The 22283-nt window shown below is 36.7% G+C and overlaps 1 protein-coding gene across 2 annotated transcripts in view; it reads left to right on the top strand.

Moving 5' to 3' along the window:
• Window positions 1-22283, top strand: part of LOC110029559 (GPI ethanolamine phosphate transferase 1) — a 97185-nt gene that overhangs the window by 51353 nt on the left and 23549 nt on the right. For both annotated transcript variants that reach the window (XM_020731904.1, XM_020731905.1), the window contains exons 9-14: window positions 1411-1644; window positions 1743-1930; window positions 8595-8736; window positions 8831-8939; window positions 18215-18317; window positions 18460-18643. In XM_020731904.1, coding sequence (XP_020587563.1) covers window positions 1411-1644; window positions 1743-1930; window positions 8595-8736; window positions 8831-8939; window positions 18215-18317; window positions 18460-18643 — 960 coding nt within the window. The remainder of the gene's footprint in view (window positions 1-1410; window positions 1645-1742; window positions 1931-8594; window positions 8737-8830; window positions 8940-18214; window positions 18318-18459; window positions 18644-22283) is intronic.

Genomic DNA, 22283 nt, shown 5'->3' with positions numbered 1-22283 from the left:
GCCAGTGGCAAAGAGAGAAGTATCGGGAAGAGGAGAAGAAGAATGCCACTCTAGTGTACCAGGGAACAAGCCTCCCAGAGTCAAGTTGTCGAGAGAAGAAAACCCACGGCTCGAGGGACTCGCGCGGCATCGGGAAGGAAGGCCGCGGGCAGATGGAGAACAGGGAAGGACAGACGAGGTCAACGCTTCCCTCGCGTGGAGAAGGAAGAGCTCGCACGGCTCGAGATCGAGAAAGAGAAAGGGCCAGACGCGCGAACGGGAGAGCTGCGGGAGACAAAGCTCGAGCGCAGGGGAGACGGCTAGGGATTAAAGAGGAAAGAAAAAAAAAACAGTTAACTAATATATATATAAATATATAAATTAAAAAGTTAAATTCTTATTTTCTCAAGGATCAAGTTTTTGGTTCTGTCGCAAAGTAAGGAAACATATGTGAAAAATATTATCAAAGACATTGTTATACTGTTGCATATAAACAGTCAGGATCAAGTTTTTAGCGGCGTTGCCGGGGAAAATTTCAAAAATTTATTGAAAGCAAAATTTCTATTTTAGAAAGCCTTATTTAAACTTTAAAAGTTATTATAGGAATATCTTATTGTAGTATTTTATTTTATGTTGGTGTATGCATAGTTCAGGTTCTGAAGGACTACTACCTTACAATTCTGAATTAGAGAGAACTGTTAAAAAATTAGAAAAACCAAAAAAATTAAAAATTTTGAAAAATATAAAAAAATTTTCTGAAATGGCAAACCAAAATGTTCGAAATGCTAAAATTCATCAAGAATATAGACCCTTACGAGATTATATGAACCCTATTATAGATGAACTTCATTGTAGTATTCAAAAATATACTATAGTTGCTAATTCATTTGAACTTAAACCTGGTATATGTTTACTTTTGTTTAACTGGTTTGGATAGTAGCATGACTGGAATGGTGAATAAGTTTGTTGAGACTTAATTGGATTATGCTTACATGACTAGTGAAAAGAAAGTTCTTGTTAAATTTTCATGCTTCTTATAATTATCATCATTAGCCTTGTTCCAAATATTTAGATTTTTACATGTACTATATTGGTCTCACTGCTGCCTTGCTTTTTTTTGGTTTAGACTATTGGACAGAAAGTAAATGATTGCAATTCGTACCAGTTTTTTTATCAGCGTTGAAGTGAGAATGTAATGAAGCAAGTGCCAGTTTACATATGATACAATCTCTCCATTTATCTATTTATTTATCTATTTATATATGCGTATCTAATCATCGAAGGTTCTTCTCAGTGTGTACATTGCACTTTCAATATGTTTTTGAATTGCTGTTTGGCATTTACTTTGGATATTTGGTAGCATTCTGCATATTTATTTTCCTTTCACAATTGTGTAAAATTCTGCCTTTGTAATATTCTTTCTTCTTGCAGGTTTATGTTGCTGGAAGCCTATTAATGGGATTGATTTCTGTTATACTCCTTGTGGAGAAATCTCCTATGCTTTATCATGCTTATGCTGCAATGACAGTTTTTTTGTGGACACGAATTTTTAGTAAAGTTAATCTATTGAAAGTGATATGGAAACTACTCAGCAAGAGACCTTTAAAATCAAATTTAAATCTGCTAGCGACTTTTGCTCTTACTTTCTTTATTCTTGAGCTCCTGGTGAGGTTTTTTAAATGCCAACTTTTGTTTAGTTTAGTTATTTGAAAGTATGAGTTTATATCATGGAAGTTTAAAGTTTATAATTGTATTTGTTATAGGTGACTAGCTTCTTCGAGAGGAAGCTGTATACTTGGTGCTTTCTGTTTGTGGGAGTTTTTACTGCAATTTTTATGGTTAAATTTGCTCCACAGAGATTTCTTATGGCAGCATATGTTTTGGTGGCCTGTTGTTTTTTATCTATATTTACTCTAATGCCAGCAGAAATTCCTGAGAATACCCACTTAGTGTAATTATCTTCCTCTTCATCTAATGAATATTTTGTCTTTTTTTTCCCCGAGAAGTTGCATGCCTGAAATGTTTCTACTTCTTCAGTGGTTCAATTCAAACCATCTACCAAGTAATTGTTTGTTTGATGCTGATTTTAGATTTTGGTTCCTCTTGCCTCTATCAAAATGAAGGTTCATATATGTTTTTGGTAACTGCTTTGCAAATTTATTCCCCCTCAATGTCTTTTAGAACTCATCACAAAGAGATTGGTGGTAGTGTTTAAATTGGAGGTACCAAAATTTATTCCCTCTCAATGTCTTTTAGAACTCATCACAAAGAGATTGGTGGTAGTGTTTAAATTGGAGGTACCAACTATCTCTTGAATACTATGTCCACTTCTCTTTTCACATTATCACTCATTATCAGTTGTATTATTGTCCTTCTCACTATTTATGGGGGTTCACTCATATCCTCACTCTATGTGTAGTATTAATATGACGCCTGTGAGTATGATAACCACCAATTTTCTTTTAATGTTTTAACATTTCCTATTAGTCAGGCTCCCTTTCTTTTAGTATATTCAAACATATGGTGTCTAAGTATTGTATTAACTTGTGTGGGGTTTCAATACTTTATCTTTTTTTATGTTGACCACACTAGAGTTTCTTGGATATGCTTGTTAAAATGCTTGTTCGAAGTCGTTAATGTCTTAAAAAATCTTTACCAGGAAACAAATATTTAATTTACAATTTCTTTTAAAAGTTTTTCATTTTGATAATGCATTGGAATATATGCAATCTACTTTTCTTTCTGTTTGTATGCTAAAAATGATATTATTCATTAATTATACTGCTCTCATACCTATCAAAAAATAGTGTGATTGAGCACAAATACCGACATCTTCTGAATGTTGCCCGCCCTTCACATTTTTACATGAACATTTTACAATATTTTGGAGATATCATTCTAACATCCTACTACGCATATCCATAAGTAGTTTCAATGGGCCATTTTCTCTTCTTTTTTCTTAGAAAACTATATATATCTGTTTGACTCCTCAAATCTTTGGATATGTTTGTTTTTCATCTACTTTTTTTTCCGAATAGGATAAATTTTATATTCGTACTATTATTTGTATTTATTGTATCTTTTTGGGTCATCAATAAACTCAAAAAGTTGTCATTTATTATGATCCATCAAACAATGACCATTATATTTTCGCATATGTTACCTTTCATGAAACTCCTCTCGCCATTTTTCTATCCCCTCCCCTAGACAAATTTTTTTCCAATATTCCATTTCCATCTCTTGCTCCAGTACTTTCTGATACCGGAATTTAACAAACACTCAAGGAAAACCTAAAATGTCAACAAAACAACCACCCATCAATAGAACTTGGGTTAGATCTAGGGTGTTGGTGGTGCTGGTCAGGGTTTGGCCATCTTAGTGGTGACAGGGGGAACAACTAGCAAGCTAGAAATAGTCGTATGAGAGCTGTTCTGGGTGGCGGCAATAAGGAGGAAGGGGTTAGACAGGATGGCAGCAAGGTGAAAGCGGCGAGGGTGAAGGGAATCGATGCGGGAGAGAGTGGGGGAAGGGTGAAAGGGGATACACACCACCTGGAAACCAAGATATAGTTGGAGCACCACTTGGAATCCTAGGATACAAAACTAGAAAGGGAAAAAGAGATGCCAACGGCTGTCCTAAAGCAAATCACAAAAAAATTAAATCCTAAACACCAACAAAAGTAAATATATATTCCTAGATAAGTAGGACTGTGCCTCATCTTAAAAGGAGGCATCAATCCCAAGACTAGAGGGTCGGCTAGCCCTCAAAAGCCCTGGACAAAACCGATCCAGGAAAAGAAGACGTTTCACGCCACTTTCTTCCACTCCACTGCATGTGTACACTTATAGGACACAACAAACCCCCTTTATAATCTTTGATCATTCCATCATTTATGGCTTAGCATTTGATCATAATCTTTTATCTCCATTTTCGAATTGTTTTTCTAAAAGATATATGATAAAGTACATGCCACCTAATGCACTCTAGTACCTCAAACAATCATCTGGTTTCTTCTTTTTGTAGATTTGTAATTTTTAGACTATTGCTCTAATTTGACTATATACATCAATATATATTAAACTAAGGGCTCTCCTTGTATTATGTACATTTCTCCTCATTTCATAATGAATTTCTTGGTGTGGTGTGGCTCTGTGACTTTCTCGTTCTCGAGTTTTTTCACATTAAATCTTTGTGTTCTTTTTTCTGGGATTTCTTGTTTGTGTTTCTCTATTCAATTATTTTGTTTTGGATTCCTTGAAGTGGTTTTTTTTTTCCATAATCTTTGGAAGTGAAGATCTCCCAACATTGAGGATGTGCAGGAGATTAGCTTCCAATAGCTTCCAACTAATGGGGCACGATGCTTGTGGTTCGATAGGTGCTTTAGACTAAGGCTACGATCGAGCGGCAGTAGTTTCACCATAATATTTTTTATACCCATTTCACTGTGACAAAAAATCTGTGCAACCTTTTCATCAATGGAGGTAGTAATGAGAATGTGATGTCTACACAACTGGTGTACAAGTTGAGTCTCAATACTCAGAGACATTCCAATCCATGTTCCCTGACTTACTTGAATGAGGGAAATAGGGTTTGCATTGATAGGAGATTCCTCAGAGAGTTTTCTATTGAGCATTAGTTGCATGACTAGGTGTAGAGTGATGTTGTACCCATTGACAACTGTCACATTATGTTGGGGAAATCATGACAGTTTGATCACAAGATTTAGCATGATGGGTTCAAGGACACTTAATCATTTATCAAGAATGGAAATCACATAATTCCTATACCTTCTGCAGAGTTCGAGGCTATAGATGCTCTGCCATGAGAGAGGTGCCAATGGGATCAATTTTGGTGATTTTAGAGGGCACTGGGACAGAAGAGTCGATATCGAAAGTAAGACAATCACTAAGAAGAGAGTTTCAATATATCTTAATCGACAATTTACAACGAGGCCTGCCACTATTAGGGGAGGCTCAACTTGTCTTCACTTCAGAGAGTAATGAGCCAATCTTAAGCTACTTTTAGAACACTCTGTGGAGTACGCTTGGTGCGAAGTTTCAGTTCAGCTCATCAATGTACTCACAGATAGTTGGACAAATAGAGATGGTTACTCACAATTTGGGAAATCTTCTTAGATGGTTTGTGAGACAATGCATCTGATTGTGGAATATAGGCGCTTCTAGATAAGCGGTCGAAGGCCCTCCAATCCCGCGAGATTACGAGAGCTCCATCACCTTCAACGTGACCGACCTGATGCAATATCATGTGGAGTCAAAAGCTTTGATAGCTGAGGTTGAAGCTCTATGAATCTGGATAGATTGACACGGGGCTATGTGACATCTTGGACCGGTTTGACCTAGGTTGAGGGAGTATCAGTCAACCCTCCTTGGCTTATGATTGCTGCCCAATTGGAGTGAGGCCCACTTCTAATATTAGTGGGTCTATTTAAGTGTTTCTTTTATGTTTTGGGTTTAGTTTTTGATTATTTTGAGTTTGTAGAGATGCAGACTCTCTTTATCCATTCTAGATATGTATCCAAGGGTTCTGAGTGGTGCTCAGGTTGTATCTTGTTAATGAGGTGATGTGTATAACCTACTATCCTTCCCTACTCTTTTCTGCATCGATTTCCTTCACTATCGCCGTTTTTCCCTTTGTTGCCACTACTAAAAAAATAACAATTATTCTGCACACCCCACCCCCCTCCGCCACCGAAGAAAAAGAAAATCGCTACTACCATCCAACTCAAAAACTAACAGTTTCCTGCTATTCTTTTTGTTATCCAACGCCATGAAACTACAACATACTACTCCGGCTTGTTGCGTCCCCTCACCTGCTATTAAGATCAAACTCTAGTTCTAGTGTTGCGTTATTTTTTTGTTGCAATTTTAGATTTTCTTGTTGTTTGTAGTAATTTTAAACTTTGAATTTAGTAATAATATTTATTTTCCCTTTGGTCTTTATTAAATTATGATATTATGGAGGAATGCTTCAGACCTATTGTGTGATAGAAAATATCCACTTAGAACTAAAGGAAAATTTTATGTGTTGGTGGTGAGACCTGCAATTCTTTATGGTGTAGAGTGTTGGCCTGTAAAAGAGAAACATAAAATTAAGTGTTTTTGAGATGAGAATGCTTGGGTGGATGAGCGACTTTATTTCATTTAGAGACAAAATGCAAAAGGAATGTATACGTGAAAGGGTTGGTGTAAGTCTAGTGGCTGACAATATTAGAGCGAGTCGTCTTAGATGGTTTGGTCACATTAAACGTCGACCATATGAGGATCCAACTAGAAGAGTTGATGTATTAGATTTGACTTATGTTAAGAATGGTAGAGGTAGACCTAAAAAGACTTGGACATGTTTAAAAAATCATCTAAATTTATTAGAATTAAATGAAAATATGACACTCAATAGGACAAAATAGAGAAAAAGGTTTCATATGGCCAACCCCACTTAGTTGGATAAGGGGAACAACATATTAAGCTATACTACTTAGGGTCTGTTTGGGGCAGCTGTAGCTTATTTAGCTTATCCTGATAACCTGCTGATAAACAGCTTATCCTGATAAGCTGGATGGTTGTTTGGTTTGTGTGTTTGGAAAATAGCTAATTTTAGATAATTTTGGATAAGCTATTAAGCTGTTTGGTTTGTGCGTTTGGAAAACGACTGATTTGCAGTTTTTTGGAGAAATGACCATTCTGACATGCAATTGTTATGCTATTTGCAACAAAAATGCAATGGCTACACATAAGATATCTCAGAACTAATAAAACCCCTTTATAGCAGTACAAAAAATGATATACACCTTAGTTAATAGTGAATATCAGGAAATCTAAAAAAAAAAGTAATAATATGTTAAAATTACAAGCAAAAGAATGATAATATTCATTTTAAAATGTAGAAGCACGTCACGAGGAACGTTGCTCTGTTGAGACACCGTAGAATCCCGAGCAACATTGTCCGGTTGGGATACCGTCGAACCTTGAGCGACGTTCTCTGATTGAGATACCGTCGAATCCTGAGCAACGTTGTTTGATTGGGATAATGTACAATCAGAGGGATTGCCTGTCCATCTGAAGAACTTACAGCCGTCCGGTCCGTCTGCCCACTGCGGGCTCCTGTAGAGATGACGTCTGTAGCTATGTTGCCAACGTGACATGAGTAACAAAGATGGCGGTCCGCAACAGCATAGCACCGCACGGAGTGCTCTGAAATCCTGAAGCTCATCTGATTACAATTATTCAAGAGATAGCATGTTAGTCATAAAATTAGATGAAATAAAAAATGTTAAAATTGAAAATAAGAAACAATATTGCATAAAAAAATGAAAATCTGATCAAAAGAAAAATAGCAGGCGGGAGTACAAAAAAAAAAATCCCATAAAAAAAATAATAAAAAACTCAAATATAAACTAAAGAAAAAGTAATCTCTGAAAATTTTCAAATCCAAAAATATACAGAAAAAAATATACTAGATATAAAATGTTAAAAATAGCAGGTGTGAGGCCTGAGAGAAGCAACTAACCATCCAACGAGTCATTCACAACATGCAGACAGTAGACCTTGTAAAAAGATGAGTTCTTGGTTTCCTTTAACCCCCGTCGGACCACTGTCCAGTGCCACATGTGCATATCACAAAAAAAATGTCATCGAGGAGATACTTATATATCGATGCAGAGCTGGGAAGAGAGGACCTCGGTTGTCAAATACTTACAGAGCACAGCGATGTTGGATCGCGGAGGAGAGAATGAGAACTCCAATCGAAAACTAGGGCACGAGATGCAGGGGAGAGGGAGACGAGGACAGGGAAGATGATCGAAACCTAGGGCATTCGCTGTTTTCCTGTGACCTCCTTCCATTTTCTGATTTTATTGAAAATCAGAAGATCCTCGACTCCCCTATGTCGTCGCTGCTGTATTTGTTGCAGCCACAAAAAATCTTCCATTTGCTGTTTTCCTACGACCTTCCACTCAACCGCCTCCCACTTTGCTGTCATTTTTTTCCTCCATCTACCCTACTGCTGACACCTCCCTACCACCTACCACATTGCTACCGACTGCTTCCAATCTCTTACCTCTCGCTACCGCCCCTTTTAGACTTTTGTCGTCTTATCACAACTATTTCTGCAGCCACTTTCACAGCTTTTTCTCCACCATCTACCTTCCAACCAACCGCCAGCTTGTGGATTTTTGACCAACAATTCCTCCATACCTATTGCTTCCCTCTTAAAATTCAGCACCACCATTCCCAACCTGCGCCCTAGTTTGAGTTGTGGTGTATCTTTTGTCATTTTCTATTTCCGAATGCTTTAGTTGTAATCTAATTTTGAATTCAACGATAAATATTTGGCTAATATTGTTTTCCTATCACTGTTCAGGTTAACTTCGGTATCATAGATCTCCTACAAGCTTCAAGTAATTAGTATTTTTTTGTTGAACATCTTAGATTTTCTTTAGACATTGGTTGGTATGCATCTTCTGACATCTATCTTGAAAAAAATGGTCGTATTTTGCATCATATATTCGTTGTTCTGTATTTTTTGCAGCTGTTTCTATTGTTTTTCTATTGTTTGATGGGTACATTAATGAAATTCATTTAATCAACTTCATAATGTAGCGTCGCTAGTGGAGCTTTTATTATCCTTGTGGCACTGTCTTCAATTTTGTTTGAAGCAAAAAGTGAAGGCGACAATTTTAAGCAACTAATTGCTCAGTCTGATAGACATAAGTTGAGATTTCCAGTTCTATTCTATGCTCAGGTACACAATTCATAAACTTCCCTTGAAATCCAAGCATACTTTTTGTTATCTGGATAGCCAAGTAATATTTTTTCTTTACTTATTATTCTATTAGGTCCTTTTAGTTGGGTTATCTTCCGTGATGGTGATATTATCCACCAGCCATAGAGCTGAGAAAAGAGAGCTGCTTGCGATACACCAGTTTGTTAATTGGTTAATTGCTGGTGATTTTCTGATCTCCGTTTTTGTATCTGCTCTTTAGCGTTTACTGTCTGCTAAAAGTGTTTAGTTTTTGTTATTTGTAGCATTAGTACCGCATTATGATATGTGGTATATATTTTGTTTTTGAGGCATTTACATACATGGTACATAATTCTTATTTATTTAATTATCGCACACCTAAACTTTTATATTTACACTCATAGTACCCACATCTTTAATATCACATAAAAAATAGCACTATTATATCCCTTTTTTTGCATAGGTTTAAATCACCAATGTGCTATGCATCTTAATATGAAGGTGTTGAGATTAAATACATAAAAATTGTGATACGTATGTAAATTTTCCCTCTGTTTTTTTATCCCTCAACACTTTGCCATTTGCTTCTGGCACACTAATATTGTGTTTTGCGTCTTTATTCTGCTCTTTTGTATGTTTTGTAAATCTCTACTAAAATAGGTAGTCTTTAATTTATTAATCTATAGAGGTTATTATCGTTAAACCCAATTGTATGGTTCTTACTTTGGTGCCTGTAGAAAGATTGAATTGTTATTGTTTCATTTGGAATGGCTGCAGTAAATCTATTTGTGATATTAATTTAAGATAATATGAAATCTTCTGTAAAGTTTTGACGGAAAGAATAAAACTAAGCGGAACGAATAAAACTAGACGGAAAGAATGAAGCTAAAAGGAGTGGTATAATTAGTCTGATATTATACATCAACATTTTATAGCATATTTTGATTCTTAGCCTCTTAACATTGCTTTTACATGCAAGTTAGCCAAAATGATCTTTGGTTTCTTTGTTTTTATGCCATGTTTGTTTAAAAGAGTATATGTTTTCTATTGAAATTTCTGTGGGGCAAATTGGTATATTTAGTGGGTGAGTTGGATAGCTCAAATTCCTTTGGGTTTTTGGAGAAGTGCTTTGGTGAGACACATCTAGATCTTTTAGTAAGTAGATTAAAATTTTATTTTCTTATAGCTTCACCAACAACAGTCTTTTGTTTTTTTGGGACCTCATGTGCAAATGCTCCTTTGGTTAGTTAACCCTCCCAAGCATGCGTGAGATCTCATGTAAGGAAATCACTAGGCTTTAATCAATGTAATGATATAAGTCTTATGGTAGTTGCATAGCTTTACTTCTTGTGGATTTACATACATACCACACAATTTTTTTGTTTTTGCATGTCTAACATCTAAAATTTAATGTTTATGCATATAATACTCAAATCCTTAACATCACATAAAAATACTACTAATACTAATTTCTAAAAAGTAAAATACTTCTTTTCATGTGTATGTTGGGATGTGATTACGACACTTGCATATGTAAATAACAGAAATTTAGATGTTTGATACGTAAATTCATAAAAATTGTGTGGTATGTAAGTAAAATTCTCTCTCTTTTATTCAGTTAACAATTCATGAGTCTCATGTTAATTTGTTTATTTGTGCTTGAGCTATTAGGAGGCATGTGGAGATGGTGGTAACTTTCGTTCATCATGAAGGATTTTATTGAGTGGACCCTAGAACAAAAAGCCAAGGAGCCTTGGTTAGAGGCTGTTAAGTGCTTTTTTAGAAGCCCTACATTCCCTCATCTGAGACAACCCTTGATTCATACGTGGTTTGACAATATCAGATTTTCTAAGAGGATTACAAGCATAAGAGCTTGACAAGATGCCGTTTAGAGGTATAGTATGTCGTAATGTTAGCTAGACACATCAACTTGGTTACATTGGTTTGAAGGCATAGTATATCTCATATCTTATGATAGCTTAGAGACTTGTTGACTTGGGTGATATAGTTGATTTTTCAAAATGAATCTCATGCTTTCTTAAAGATGGGAGTCAGAGGCATAATTTATAAGTTGTTACTTGGAGGTCTTGTAGGTTGAAGCAACAATGCATGCAAGCCTTGGACAGCTTACGGACGTTTTAACACGAGGCATGGTTGAAGTTGTAGAATGAACCTCGAGCTTTTCCCAAGAATGGGGAGAGGCATACTTTATAAATAGTTATTTGGAGGTCTTGTAGTTTGATGCAATTTATATATGCATTCTTTGGGATGAATATGATCATTTGGTGCCACGTTAGAAGGGACAACTGCAGACTCTGAAAATTTCTATTGCACCGGACTCTGCTTTTTGTGTTATTGTTGTGTTGAGAGCTTTAAGGGTGAATTTTCAGAAGGCAGATTGATTTATAGTTAAGACACTACCCAAAGATTTCACATTCATATTGCGAGGACTTTATGATCTTGTTTTTGAGGCTTCCTAAAAGGAGAGCATTTTCGATTAAGACTAGTCATTTTAGAGTTGAATATTTAACATATAATTGCAACAGACATACATCATAGGTTGTAAAATTTATGCAGACATACATCATAAGTTGCAAAATTTATCATTATAAGTTAAAAGCAAATGGTGGGGGAAATAATGACGAACCCAGTGAAGATCCCATGGTTCTGTCATCCCGGGTGGTCATGGTCCCTGGCTTAGTCTGCGGAGGTAGTCAACCCGACCTAAATGAAGGATCCTTATCATCCCATGGGTTGTGTCGTCCAAGGGAACCTTGTAAATTTGGGGTGGATGTCTCTAACAAGATAAAATTAAGTTGACATTGACCAATATATGTATTTTTGTCAATCAATTATATCCTTATAGTTCACAACTCAAAGGGTAAAAAATCGTTGGAGATCATACATGTTGCATTTGTGACCGTAATATAATAGTATCATTTTGTGGCAACCAACCGGTTAGAGAGCTCTGATTGTAACATTTTGTGGTGTCATTTTGGGGCTAAACCTTGGGGATAGAGGATTCAGACCACGCCTTTACTGGCGTGAAATTACTTTGAGTGAATATAATGATACACTTGATGTAATATTAGCTCTTTTTACAAGCTGAAGTTAATAAAAAAATCTGTCATCCTCAACAAACTGTTGTCGAGGGTGGATGAGATTTGCTTTTAAGTTTTTAAGTGACTAATTTTACTTGAGTTTTATAATCAAAACGATCATTATCGGGAATTTAAACATTTAAACTTTTATATTTGGAGGGCATTTGAGTTTGTTAGTTTAGTTTTTTTTTTTTTTAAGATATAAGCTATGTCGACTCCTGTCCTTGTAAGGAAGATAGTCGAACCAGTTGATTTGGAATTATAAATTCTTATCTTTATGATTTAGACATTTATGATTAAATTTACTAGACTTGTGATATCTACACTCAAATCAAAACACTATCTCAAGACTTGTCATGAAATTACCCAAACCTTTCTGAAATTTTGTGGATATTAGGGCTTTTGGAACACATGTAAAACTTCTTTTTCTTTTAGCTTTTTAACGTCTGCCTTATGTTCGCTTGTAGGTTTTATTACGAATCCGGTGACGATATTTTCAAATTTCAAAATCCCTAGATTTGAATTATTTTTGAATTTTGTGAGCCTAAGTTTGAAAGCCCGAAATTCCTAACTTTCTTTATGACCCTTGGAGCCTAAGTTTCAAAAGCCCAAAATTTTAAATATTTTTTGAAACCTTAAGATCTTGAAATTTTAAAACAAAGATCCTAGATATTTTTGAATCCTAGGATTCTAAATTTTAAAAACTCAAATTTCCTAATTATTTAAATTCAGATGATTCGCATTTTACATTATTTTATAAGTTCAAAAACTGATTTCGAATTATTTTTTAGTCCGGAACACCCAAAAATTTGGTGGTTTATCTGTGTCAACCCCTATTAGGGGCACCAGAAGAATGTCTGCCTTCCGAACTGCCTTAAAAGACTCGTTGGTAGGTCAGTTCTGCCACGTTGAAGATAGCCGAGATATTGTAGTCTCATGGCTAGTCAGTTGTATTGGCATTGTTGTCCAATTTCTTGAGAATCCTGAAATGTCCTTTTGTTATGGGTTTGAGTTTGCTACAAGCTCACACTTAAAAATTTTTCTTTTTTCAACCGAGTCCACACCAGATCTTCATCTTGAAAAGTTACCCTTTTCCTAATTTTATTTGCTTGTGCTTGGTACTTGCAGTTCTGCCTAATGATCTCCTTTCTTCCTCCTCGTGAAGCTTCTGAATCTCTTTCACCCAATTCTCAGCATCCTCACTAATCTTTGATGTCAGCAGAAGTGGTAACATGTCAAGTCAAGTGTCCCTTAGTTTGACTCACGAATCTACTATAAAAAAACTTGGCTTGAGCCAGATTCAAATCCCACTATTTAATAATCTTTCCCGCAAAGCACCTCTGAAGGTTCTCTAGGCTTTTGTTCACTACCTCTGTTTGTGGGTAAGTTGTTGAACTGAATTGAAGCTTCCCTCATAGGGTCCTCCAGAAGTGACTCAGAAACTTGACATCCCTGTCAAAGGTAATGGCATGTGTATCTCGTGCAGTCTCTGAAGTATAAGTTGGAAACATTTGATGCATCCATGATCCGGTGGCATGGTACGAAATGCGCCATATCTTAGAATCCTTCGTCTGGGGGTGAGCTATTGAGCTAAATTGAAGCTTAATGTCTAGCTTCCTCCATAGGGTTCTCCAGAAGTGACTCAGAAACTTGACATCTTTATCAGTAATGGCCCGGATATCTCGTGTTGTCTCACAATCTTCCTGAAGTATAAGTTGGAGACATGATGCATCCACGTCCGGTGGCAGGGTCCGAAATGTGTCATATTCGAGAATAGATCTACCACAAATATCACAAAATTCTTGTTCTACCGTGTCCTCGGGAGACCCACCACAAAATCTATGCTAACATCCACCCACAATGCCTCTAATATTAGTAATGGGGTGTATAATTCTTCATTTTGTCCCCCGGTATTGGCCACATGACTCTAGCACTGTCTGACATGCCGCACCACATCTCTCGTCAATCGATGTCAAATTAAGTGTTATCTCACAAATGCGAGTCTTTTCCCTGCCAAAGTGTCTTGCCAAGCCTCCATTGTGGCTTTTCTAAATGATAGAATTCCTAAGAGAATATCTAGAAATACATAACTTATTCTGGTAGAACAAGTAGCCATCAGTTCTGTGGTATCGCTCAGTAGACTTCTCCTACACTTCTTCCAGATCCCTCTGAAATCTTCGTCTATCTCGTATAGCTTCTTTATTACCTCAAAGCTTACGACTCGTATATGCATTGAAGTGATTGATAAGTGATGGTGGTTCATTGCATCTATGTTCACCGTTTTGTGCTTAAATATGAACTGGAACGACGCTAAGAACATCATCGAAGCTGCCTGGTTGCCCTTTAGTTTACTCTATCTCTTCAAGAATTTTAAAGCCTCATGATCCGTGAAAGGGTGAACTCGTTCGTCAGTATGTAGTGACTCCATTGATTAAGAGTTCTCACAAACACATAGAACTCCTTGTTGTATGTTGACTATTTCCTTATGGACTCGTTCAACTTCTCATTGAAGAATGTTATGGGTTGGCTTCCCTAGGTCGAACAACTGAGTGAAGTCGAATAATGCCAGAATTGGTTTCTGAGTCACATTCTCCTCCAGTGTAAATTGACCTAAGCTTCATCTGCCCACTAGAATTTCCCTTTTTCTAGATTTTGTTCAGAGGGGTTGTGATAGTGCTGAATGATGCTAGCTTTAAAAACTATGTAAGCTCTGTGAAAGACCGAGGTGCATTTCGACCCACAATGGACTTGATTTTTGCAGTATTCATCTAAACATGCAGTAAACACAATATACCCCAAAAAACATGTTAGTGTTGTCAGGATGTAGCACTTTTTTGGATGGGCATATAGCCTGTTTGATTGTAAAATTTTGAATATTATTCTCAGGTGCTGCAAGTGCTCCTCCTTAGATCGGTTGTATACCGGAATATCATCAAAATACACCACTATGAATCTTATGATATGAGCTCAGAAAAATTGATTTATCAACCTCATGAACACATTAGGTGCGTTAGATAATCCAAAAGGCATGACTGTCCACTCATAATCCATCTCGGATCTTGAAAACAGTCTTCCACTCATCCTCTGACCTCATCTAGATCTGGTGCTATAGCTACGTAAGTCGATTTTCGAAAAGACATTGACTTCGTGCAACTAATCCAAGAGATAGTCTTGATGAAGCATGGAGAACCAATATTTCATTATAATGTTGTTGATGGCCCTACTGTTAATGTACATTCTCCACGGTTCTTCTTCTTGGGTACCATCAGAGTGGGGGCAACACACGAACTTATGCTCTCTCTGACCAAACCTCTAGCGACGAGATCATGTACTTGCACTATAACTCCTCGTACTCTTCAGGCCTCATTTTGTAGGTAGGTCGATTCGACAACACTAATTTGAGTATGAGATCTATGGCGTGTTAAATGTCTCTCAATGGCGATAATTCCTCTGGAAGAATGTCGATCATCACGTTCTGGAAGGCACATAGCAGTGGTTGTACAGGTACGGGGATCTCAACCTTCTCCCCAAATCCCTCTAATAAGACAAAAGGCATGGCCACTGAAGCTTCTCGAACTGATTGCATGAAGGTGAATCTTGGGACTACTGTCTCTGTGATGTCTACTCTCGCCTCCTTGACTGGTAAAAGCATGATGTATCTCCCATCTTTTTTGAATGAATAAGTATTCTTTAATTTGTCATGTTGGGTCTTGCGGTCGAACTGTCATGGCCTTCCCAACAGAATATGACTAGCTTTCATAGGGACTACGTCCCATCACACTTGCTCCTGTAACTGATCTCTGATAGAAAACTCAACCAAGTGTTATTGATCCACGTGTATTTCGTATCCCCTTTTCAACCAGGTAAGAGAGTGAGGCTGAGGATGCTTCTGTGTGGCTAACCGCAGTTTCTTCACCATTAATGTGGACACTATATCCTTACAACTTTCACCGTCGATAAGCAGACTGCAAACTTTCTCCTTCACCTTACACTTGGCGCAAAAAATACCGTGCTTCAGCCATGAATATTCCTTCTCCAACTCCGTCTGTAGCACTCTTGTATGACTAACATCTCTCCCTTGTCCCCGCGGAGCTAAAGTTCCCCACTCTGGATCCTCTTCCGCTTCCTCTTCCTCTTCCTCCACTTCCTTGACGAGCCCTACTCCGTGAATGAAACAACTTGGCTTGTGGGTAGTTGGAGTCTATGCGTTCGTTGCCCTGACATCTGAAATACCTTATGGCAGACACTGTACGGGGCGAGCTCTCCTTTTCTAGTTTCTTTACAGTCAGATGTGTCTCATCACTTTCTTCTCCGGTCTTCCCAACTCTTCCAGAGGTACCGTTGTCTGCAGCTGCAGGTGATTGTCTAAATAGGATGGTTTTCTGAAAAAAAAAGGGTTGATGTCTGCTTGTTTTTTGCTATCTTTTCACCTTCAAAGCTAAGGTTTGGATATCTCTTAGTGACGAATAGGGTTGCAATTGTACAATATTGCTGATAGCGGGCTTCAGACTTCACAGATAACGGACTATGGTATGTTCCTTTAGCTCGACCAACTTATACTTTATATACAATGGGTCAAACTGTGTCGTGAACTGCTCCACTAATAGGCTTCGCTGCAATAGGTGGTGGAGTCTTAGAAGCATATCCTAACCGTAATGAGGCGGCAGGTTTTTCTTCCACATCTCTTTCATCTTCTACCACTTGGAAATCTTGTCACTGCCCTCTCTCTCTCTCTCTGTCACTGCCCTCTCTCTTTCTCTGCAAAATTTCCCACCACAAGGAGTCATTCTTTTTTCAGTTTGATGGCCGCAAGCTTTCCTCTTTTATCCTCTAAAACTTCTTCGTACTCAGATTCTCTCAATTGACTGCAACCACTTGATAAAGTCGTTGGGATTCATACCTCCATCGAACTCCGATAGATCTACTTTGATGTCAAAATCTTTTTGTCCTCCATATGTTTTACTCTTCTCTCGGTTTCCTCTGATACTGAATTCCAAAGCGTCGGTGTCCGTCTTTCTTTTCACTGATGTCTTCTCTATGGAACGGATTCAGATCATGTTTGAGGGTAATATTCCCTGGGTTCTGTCATCAATCTCCCCAAGCCTTAGTAGTAGCCGACAGCTTTTTTGTTGTCTCTTTTTGGGTAAGTTCCGACATGTCTCTTTGGTAGAATTGCTAGGGTTTAGAATTTGGAAGAGGGTATTGAGGATAGGAAAGAAAATTTTTGGAGTGGAGAGGGTTTGTGTGTGGTGGACTAAGAAATCTTAGGATGAGATAAGGGTTAGACTAGCTATGATCCCAATTGATACCAGAGTTAATCAAAAACACTCTAAAGCCATATTACTTTTCTTATGGCCAAATAACACTCTAATCTTTAACATCACATATATAAAGGTTTGCTCAAACACCAAACCATCAACATAGAGGAAAACCTAAAAGCGCCATCTCAAGCACCAAATCACCAACAAAGATTAAGACTGAAAGGCTCAACAAGGAAAACAACTAGGTAAATCGAGAAACTTAATAGGAAAAGTTGCATACCACCTCAAGCACTAAACCGCCAACAGGTAAACGAGAAGCTCAATAGGGAAAGCCGCATATCACCTCAAGCACCATATCACCAAACCACCAACAGGTAAACAGGGAAGCTTAACAGGGAAAACAGGGTAAAACAAAAAAAAAATATCGAACCACCACCACAAAGGACAATCGAGAAAGAAAGGAGAAGAATACTACATACAGAGAGGAGCTACAACAACGAAGACGAAGGAAGGGGAAAGGGGGACAGAATCAAGATTTTTCCCTAAAGCCACAGCGAGAACTAATGAAGGGAGACGAGCCCGAAGAAGGGTATTTTCGGGGACTCATTGAGTTATTTGCCGAATTTTAGTGGGATTCATTAGTACTTTCATACTTGGAACAAAGTAATAACTGCGAACCGGAGGGCTAAGGGTGCATTTCTGGTTGTCATTCCGAAGCCACACATCGTTGAAAAACACACAAAAAGCGCTCTACCAAATTGGTGTTGAAGTGCTTTTTAAACAAAAGGTCTGGCGAATCACCCTCCTAAACACACTCTTAGACGTGTTGAGCTGCTCTTGCATGATCCCACATCCGCAGTCCATCGTTGTCATCATGTTCATTCGAAGAAGTCAACATTTACTAAACAATATTGATGCAACCACCTAAATTTAACCGGTCCCCTCATGCTTTTGTTGTTAACAAGTGCTAGTTTTTCTCTGCATATCCTGTTGTGCTTTCCTTTCCATGGCTATATTTTGGTACTTTTCAGTTACTCTTCTTGCTTGGTTTTGTTTTTTCTCATTGATTTTATTAAATTTTGCAAATTTCTTAATCTGCTAAATTTTCTCTTGCAGGATTATCAATGATTCTTCCATTATTTTCAAAGCCTGCTCTCTTGACCCGCCTCACTTCTATATTTTTAGGCTTTGCTCCTACCTTTCTCCTCTTATCAATCGGGTACTTTGTTTTCCTCAATTTATAATGCTGTAATTTTTCTTTGTTGCTTTTGCATGACTTTGATATTCTGTTTCGTTTTACTTTTTCTAGATGAATATTTTGAGATTATTCTTTATATTTCTTTTACATATTTGTTTTACAGATATGAAGCTGTCTTCTACAGCGCTCTTGCTTTAGTACTCATGGGATGGATTTTGGTAGAATGTACATTACTGAGTTTGAGTATGGGCAAAAAATCTCCTTTCATCGGAAATCTTGAAGACAAGTTGATCAGTCAACATGATACTTTTTTAATTCTATCACACATCAGGATTCCGTTGGCTTTTGTAAGTCTTTTCAAGTTATTATTCATATTCATGAAATGACAATGCTTCCCTTCTTAAGAGTTTTGTGAAAATTGCTCGAAAATAATCTTTTGTCCGAGCAACATTGTATGTCAGATCACTTCAATTATTTATTTCTATAATCATTAAAGCTTTTCATATATTCTTCAAGTAGGTTTTATGTTTTCTGAGTATGTTACAGATTTTTGTCCCGGACGTTGATATTTTAAATAACCTTTTACATGTAATCGCACAAAAAAAGGACAAAGATAATATATAAATACTGACATTCATACATACATTTAATCAATTAAGCAGGTATCAAGGAGGAAGACCTTCAGCAGGTTTTTTAAAATTTTCTTTTATCTAGTATTTAATCAATCAGAAATGATCAAGCATAACCAAAATATTACTATAAACCATTTTTTTAGAAAAGTACAAGTGATTTGAAAGAATCTATATAGTGGGGGCGGGATTATAAACTACGAGGTCGAAGATAATACTACTCCATTCTGCTACTCGACCTACTAGTTGGTGATTTAGTTCTTTCTTCTATAGCCAATTTTGAAAATGATGTTGAAAAGTATTGATTATCTTTATTTGTCGTTCTCCTCTACTTGTCTAAGTGTGAGAGTACATTCTATTTATAAGGTGGAGTTCGCTCCTAACGAGAGTAGAGTGGTCTTCAAACTTAAGATTACGCTATTGGTTGTGATGTGTCAAAAAAATAAGGAGTAAAGTGCCAAAATAGTTTTCCGACTATCCAAAGTCCAAAAATGTAGTTATTATTACAATCTCTCTTTTCGGCTGCGTGCCGGGGGCGGCTGTACTCAACCTATGAGGTCAAAAATAATATTGCTCCATTCTGGTACTCAACCTACTGGTTGGTGATTCAACTCTTTCTTCTATAGCTAATTTTGAAAATGATGTTGAAAAGTATTGATGATCTTTATTTGACGTTCTCCTCTACTTGTCTAAGGGTAAGAGTACATTCTATTTATAAGGTGGAGTTCGCTCATAAAGAGAATAGAGTGATCTTAAAACATAAGATTACGCTATTAATTGTGATATATGTCAAAAAAAATAAGGAGTAAAGTGCCAAAATAGTCTTCCGACTATTTACCTGGGGTCATTTTAGTTCCAGAGTCCAATAATGTGTTAAATTAGTGTAATAACAGTTTTAAGAAACCAGTTTAAATCTTGACAACTTAAAATGTACCCTACATTTCACATCCTTTAGATTTCAATTGAGTCAATTTTATAAAATTCTACACATCACATCGATCAATTTGATATAAAGCACTATATATGAAATATGTAAGAGATAAAATTTTGAAAATATAAGTTTAATTAAATAATTAAACTTTAATTAATCTTAATCCTACATCTTCACTGTTCACTATGGACTCAATCTGGCGATAATTAGCTCTGGGTCTGGATCGAAGGTTTGGAATCCTTTGCAGAGCCTTCACGGTTCATCCTTCCCCTCTCCTTGTCGCTCGATAGAAGAATCTCGCAAGCAGGCACGATCCTGCATTGTAGCAGGAGTGAACTAGCGAGTGGCTGAGACCCAAGGCTCCAAGGAGGTAAAGGTGAGTGGGAAACCCTCTTTTATGATTTTTCAAACATTAATTTCATTCCTTGCACTTACATTTTGAGATTTTGAGAATCTCGCAAGTGTTCCTGTACTCAACCTACGAGGTAAAAAATAATACTGCTCCATTTTGGTACTCGGCCTACTGGTTGGTGATCCTGCTCTTTCTTCTATAGCCAATTTTGAAAATGATGTTGAAAAGTATTGATGATCTTTATTTGTCGTTCTCCTCTACTTGTCTAAGGGTAAGAGTACATTCTATTTATAAGGTGGAGTTCGCTCATAAAGAGAATAGAGTGATCTTAAAACATAAGATTACGCTATTAATTGTGATATATGTCAAAAAAAATAAGGAGTAAAGTGCCAAAATAGTCTTCCGACTATTTACCTGGGGTCATTTTAGTTCCAGAGTCCAATAATGTGTTAAATTAGTGTAATAACAGTTTTAAGAAACCAGTTTAAATCTTGACAACTTAAAATGTACCCTACATTTCACATCCTTTAGATTTCAATTGAGTCAATTTTATAAAATTCTACACATCACATCGATCAATTTGATATAAAGCACTATATATGAAATATGTAAGAGATAAAATTTTGAAAATATAAGTTTAATTAAATAATTAAACTTTAATTAATCTTAATCCTACATCTTCACTGTTCACTATGGACTCAATCTGGCGATAATTAGCTCTGGGTCTGGATCGAAGGTTTGGAATCCTTTGCAGAGCCTTCACGGTTCATCCTTCCCCTCTCCTTGTCGCTCGATAGAAGAATCTCGCAAGCAGGCACGATCCTGCATTGTAGCAGGAGTGAACTAGCGAGTGGCTGAGATCCAAGGCTCCAAGGAAGTAAAGGTGAGCGGGAGACCCTCTTTTATGATATTTCAAACATTGATTTCATTCCTTACACTTCCATTTTGAGATTTGTCAAGAATTGTACATCTCTTTCGTTTCTGGTCGTCTTGACGAAAACGAGGTTGTGTCGGAAGCAAGGAACTTGATTTATGAACTTCTGTAAGGGGCTTTAGTGAGAACTTGGTGAAGTTAGGAGAGGAATAAGGTGATAGAGAGAAAAGGGAAGAATATTTGACAGTATCAGAAAGGTTGGGTTATTTCGTGAAGACGTTTAAGGTACTTTTTGACAAATGAATTATGTTTTAGATTAAATCACTTTATGAGCCAAGAAATTATGAAAATCTGAGATATTTACAAATTTTAGGTTATTTGTTCGAGATGGCAAGCTCGATGCGAGCGTGTGAAAATCATTCTTAGAGCGGCTTTACCAATTTTAAATAAAATAAATATGTGCTAACTTTAGAAGAATAATTTAATTAACAGTAATTTACTTGAATCTTAAGGTTGATATTATGTTCTAAAGGTTGTTAAGGTCAACATAAAGGTTATCATGACTTCCAGCTAGTTACTGAAGATTGAGAATTTGACGTGACAATCGAGGTGAGTAATTACATTTCTAAATTTTAGTATTCTTATTTATTTCAAAATGTATGTTTGACTGTATGGATGCTCAAGCTCAGTTAGATTTAAATTATAATTGATTCTTCATATTATTAGGCATGAAAGATACGCATGATAGAAAAATATATACAAAATTTGCATGAAATGCATGATATGTATGATGTACATGATATGCATGATAAGCATGATGATAAAGATATGCAGGATAAATAGTTGTGCATGAAAGGAAGTATGCATGTTAGTAGATAAATAAAGTTATCTTAGAAAAATGTATATTATGAAGAATGAAATATCTTATTTACGAATGTTTGTATGTGCATGTTAAGAGGAGGAATTCACCCCTTAATAATATAAACAGGGGACACCAATGTACCTGCATACGTGGTTGCTTTTGCATCACCTCAAACAATTGTGATGTGATCATTAATCCCTATGTCGATGGGAAAATATAGGTCAGAGGAGAGTATTCAAAGCTCACGTTCTTAGACAATTATGATGTTTAGATTGTTAATCATTGTGGCGATGTGATAATATCAGTTAGACACAGATAAATGTTTTTTCACCTCAGACA

The sequence above is a fragment of the Phalaenopsis equestris genome, unplaced genomic scaffold, assembly GCF_001263595.1.
Source record: "Phalaenopsis equestris unplaced genomic scaffold, ASM126359v1 Scaffold000595, whole genome shotgun sequence".
In the NCBI taxonomy this organism is placed as follows: domain Eukaryota; kingdom Viridiplantae; phylum Streptophyta; class Magnoliopsida; order Asparagales; family Orchidaceae; genus Phalaenopsis; species Phalaenopsis equestris.
Note: the sequence above shows the minus strand (reverse complement) of the source record. Positions and strands in the feature narration are given on the sequence as shown.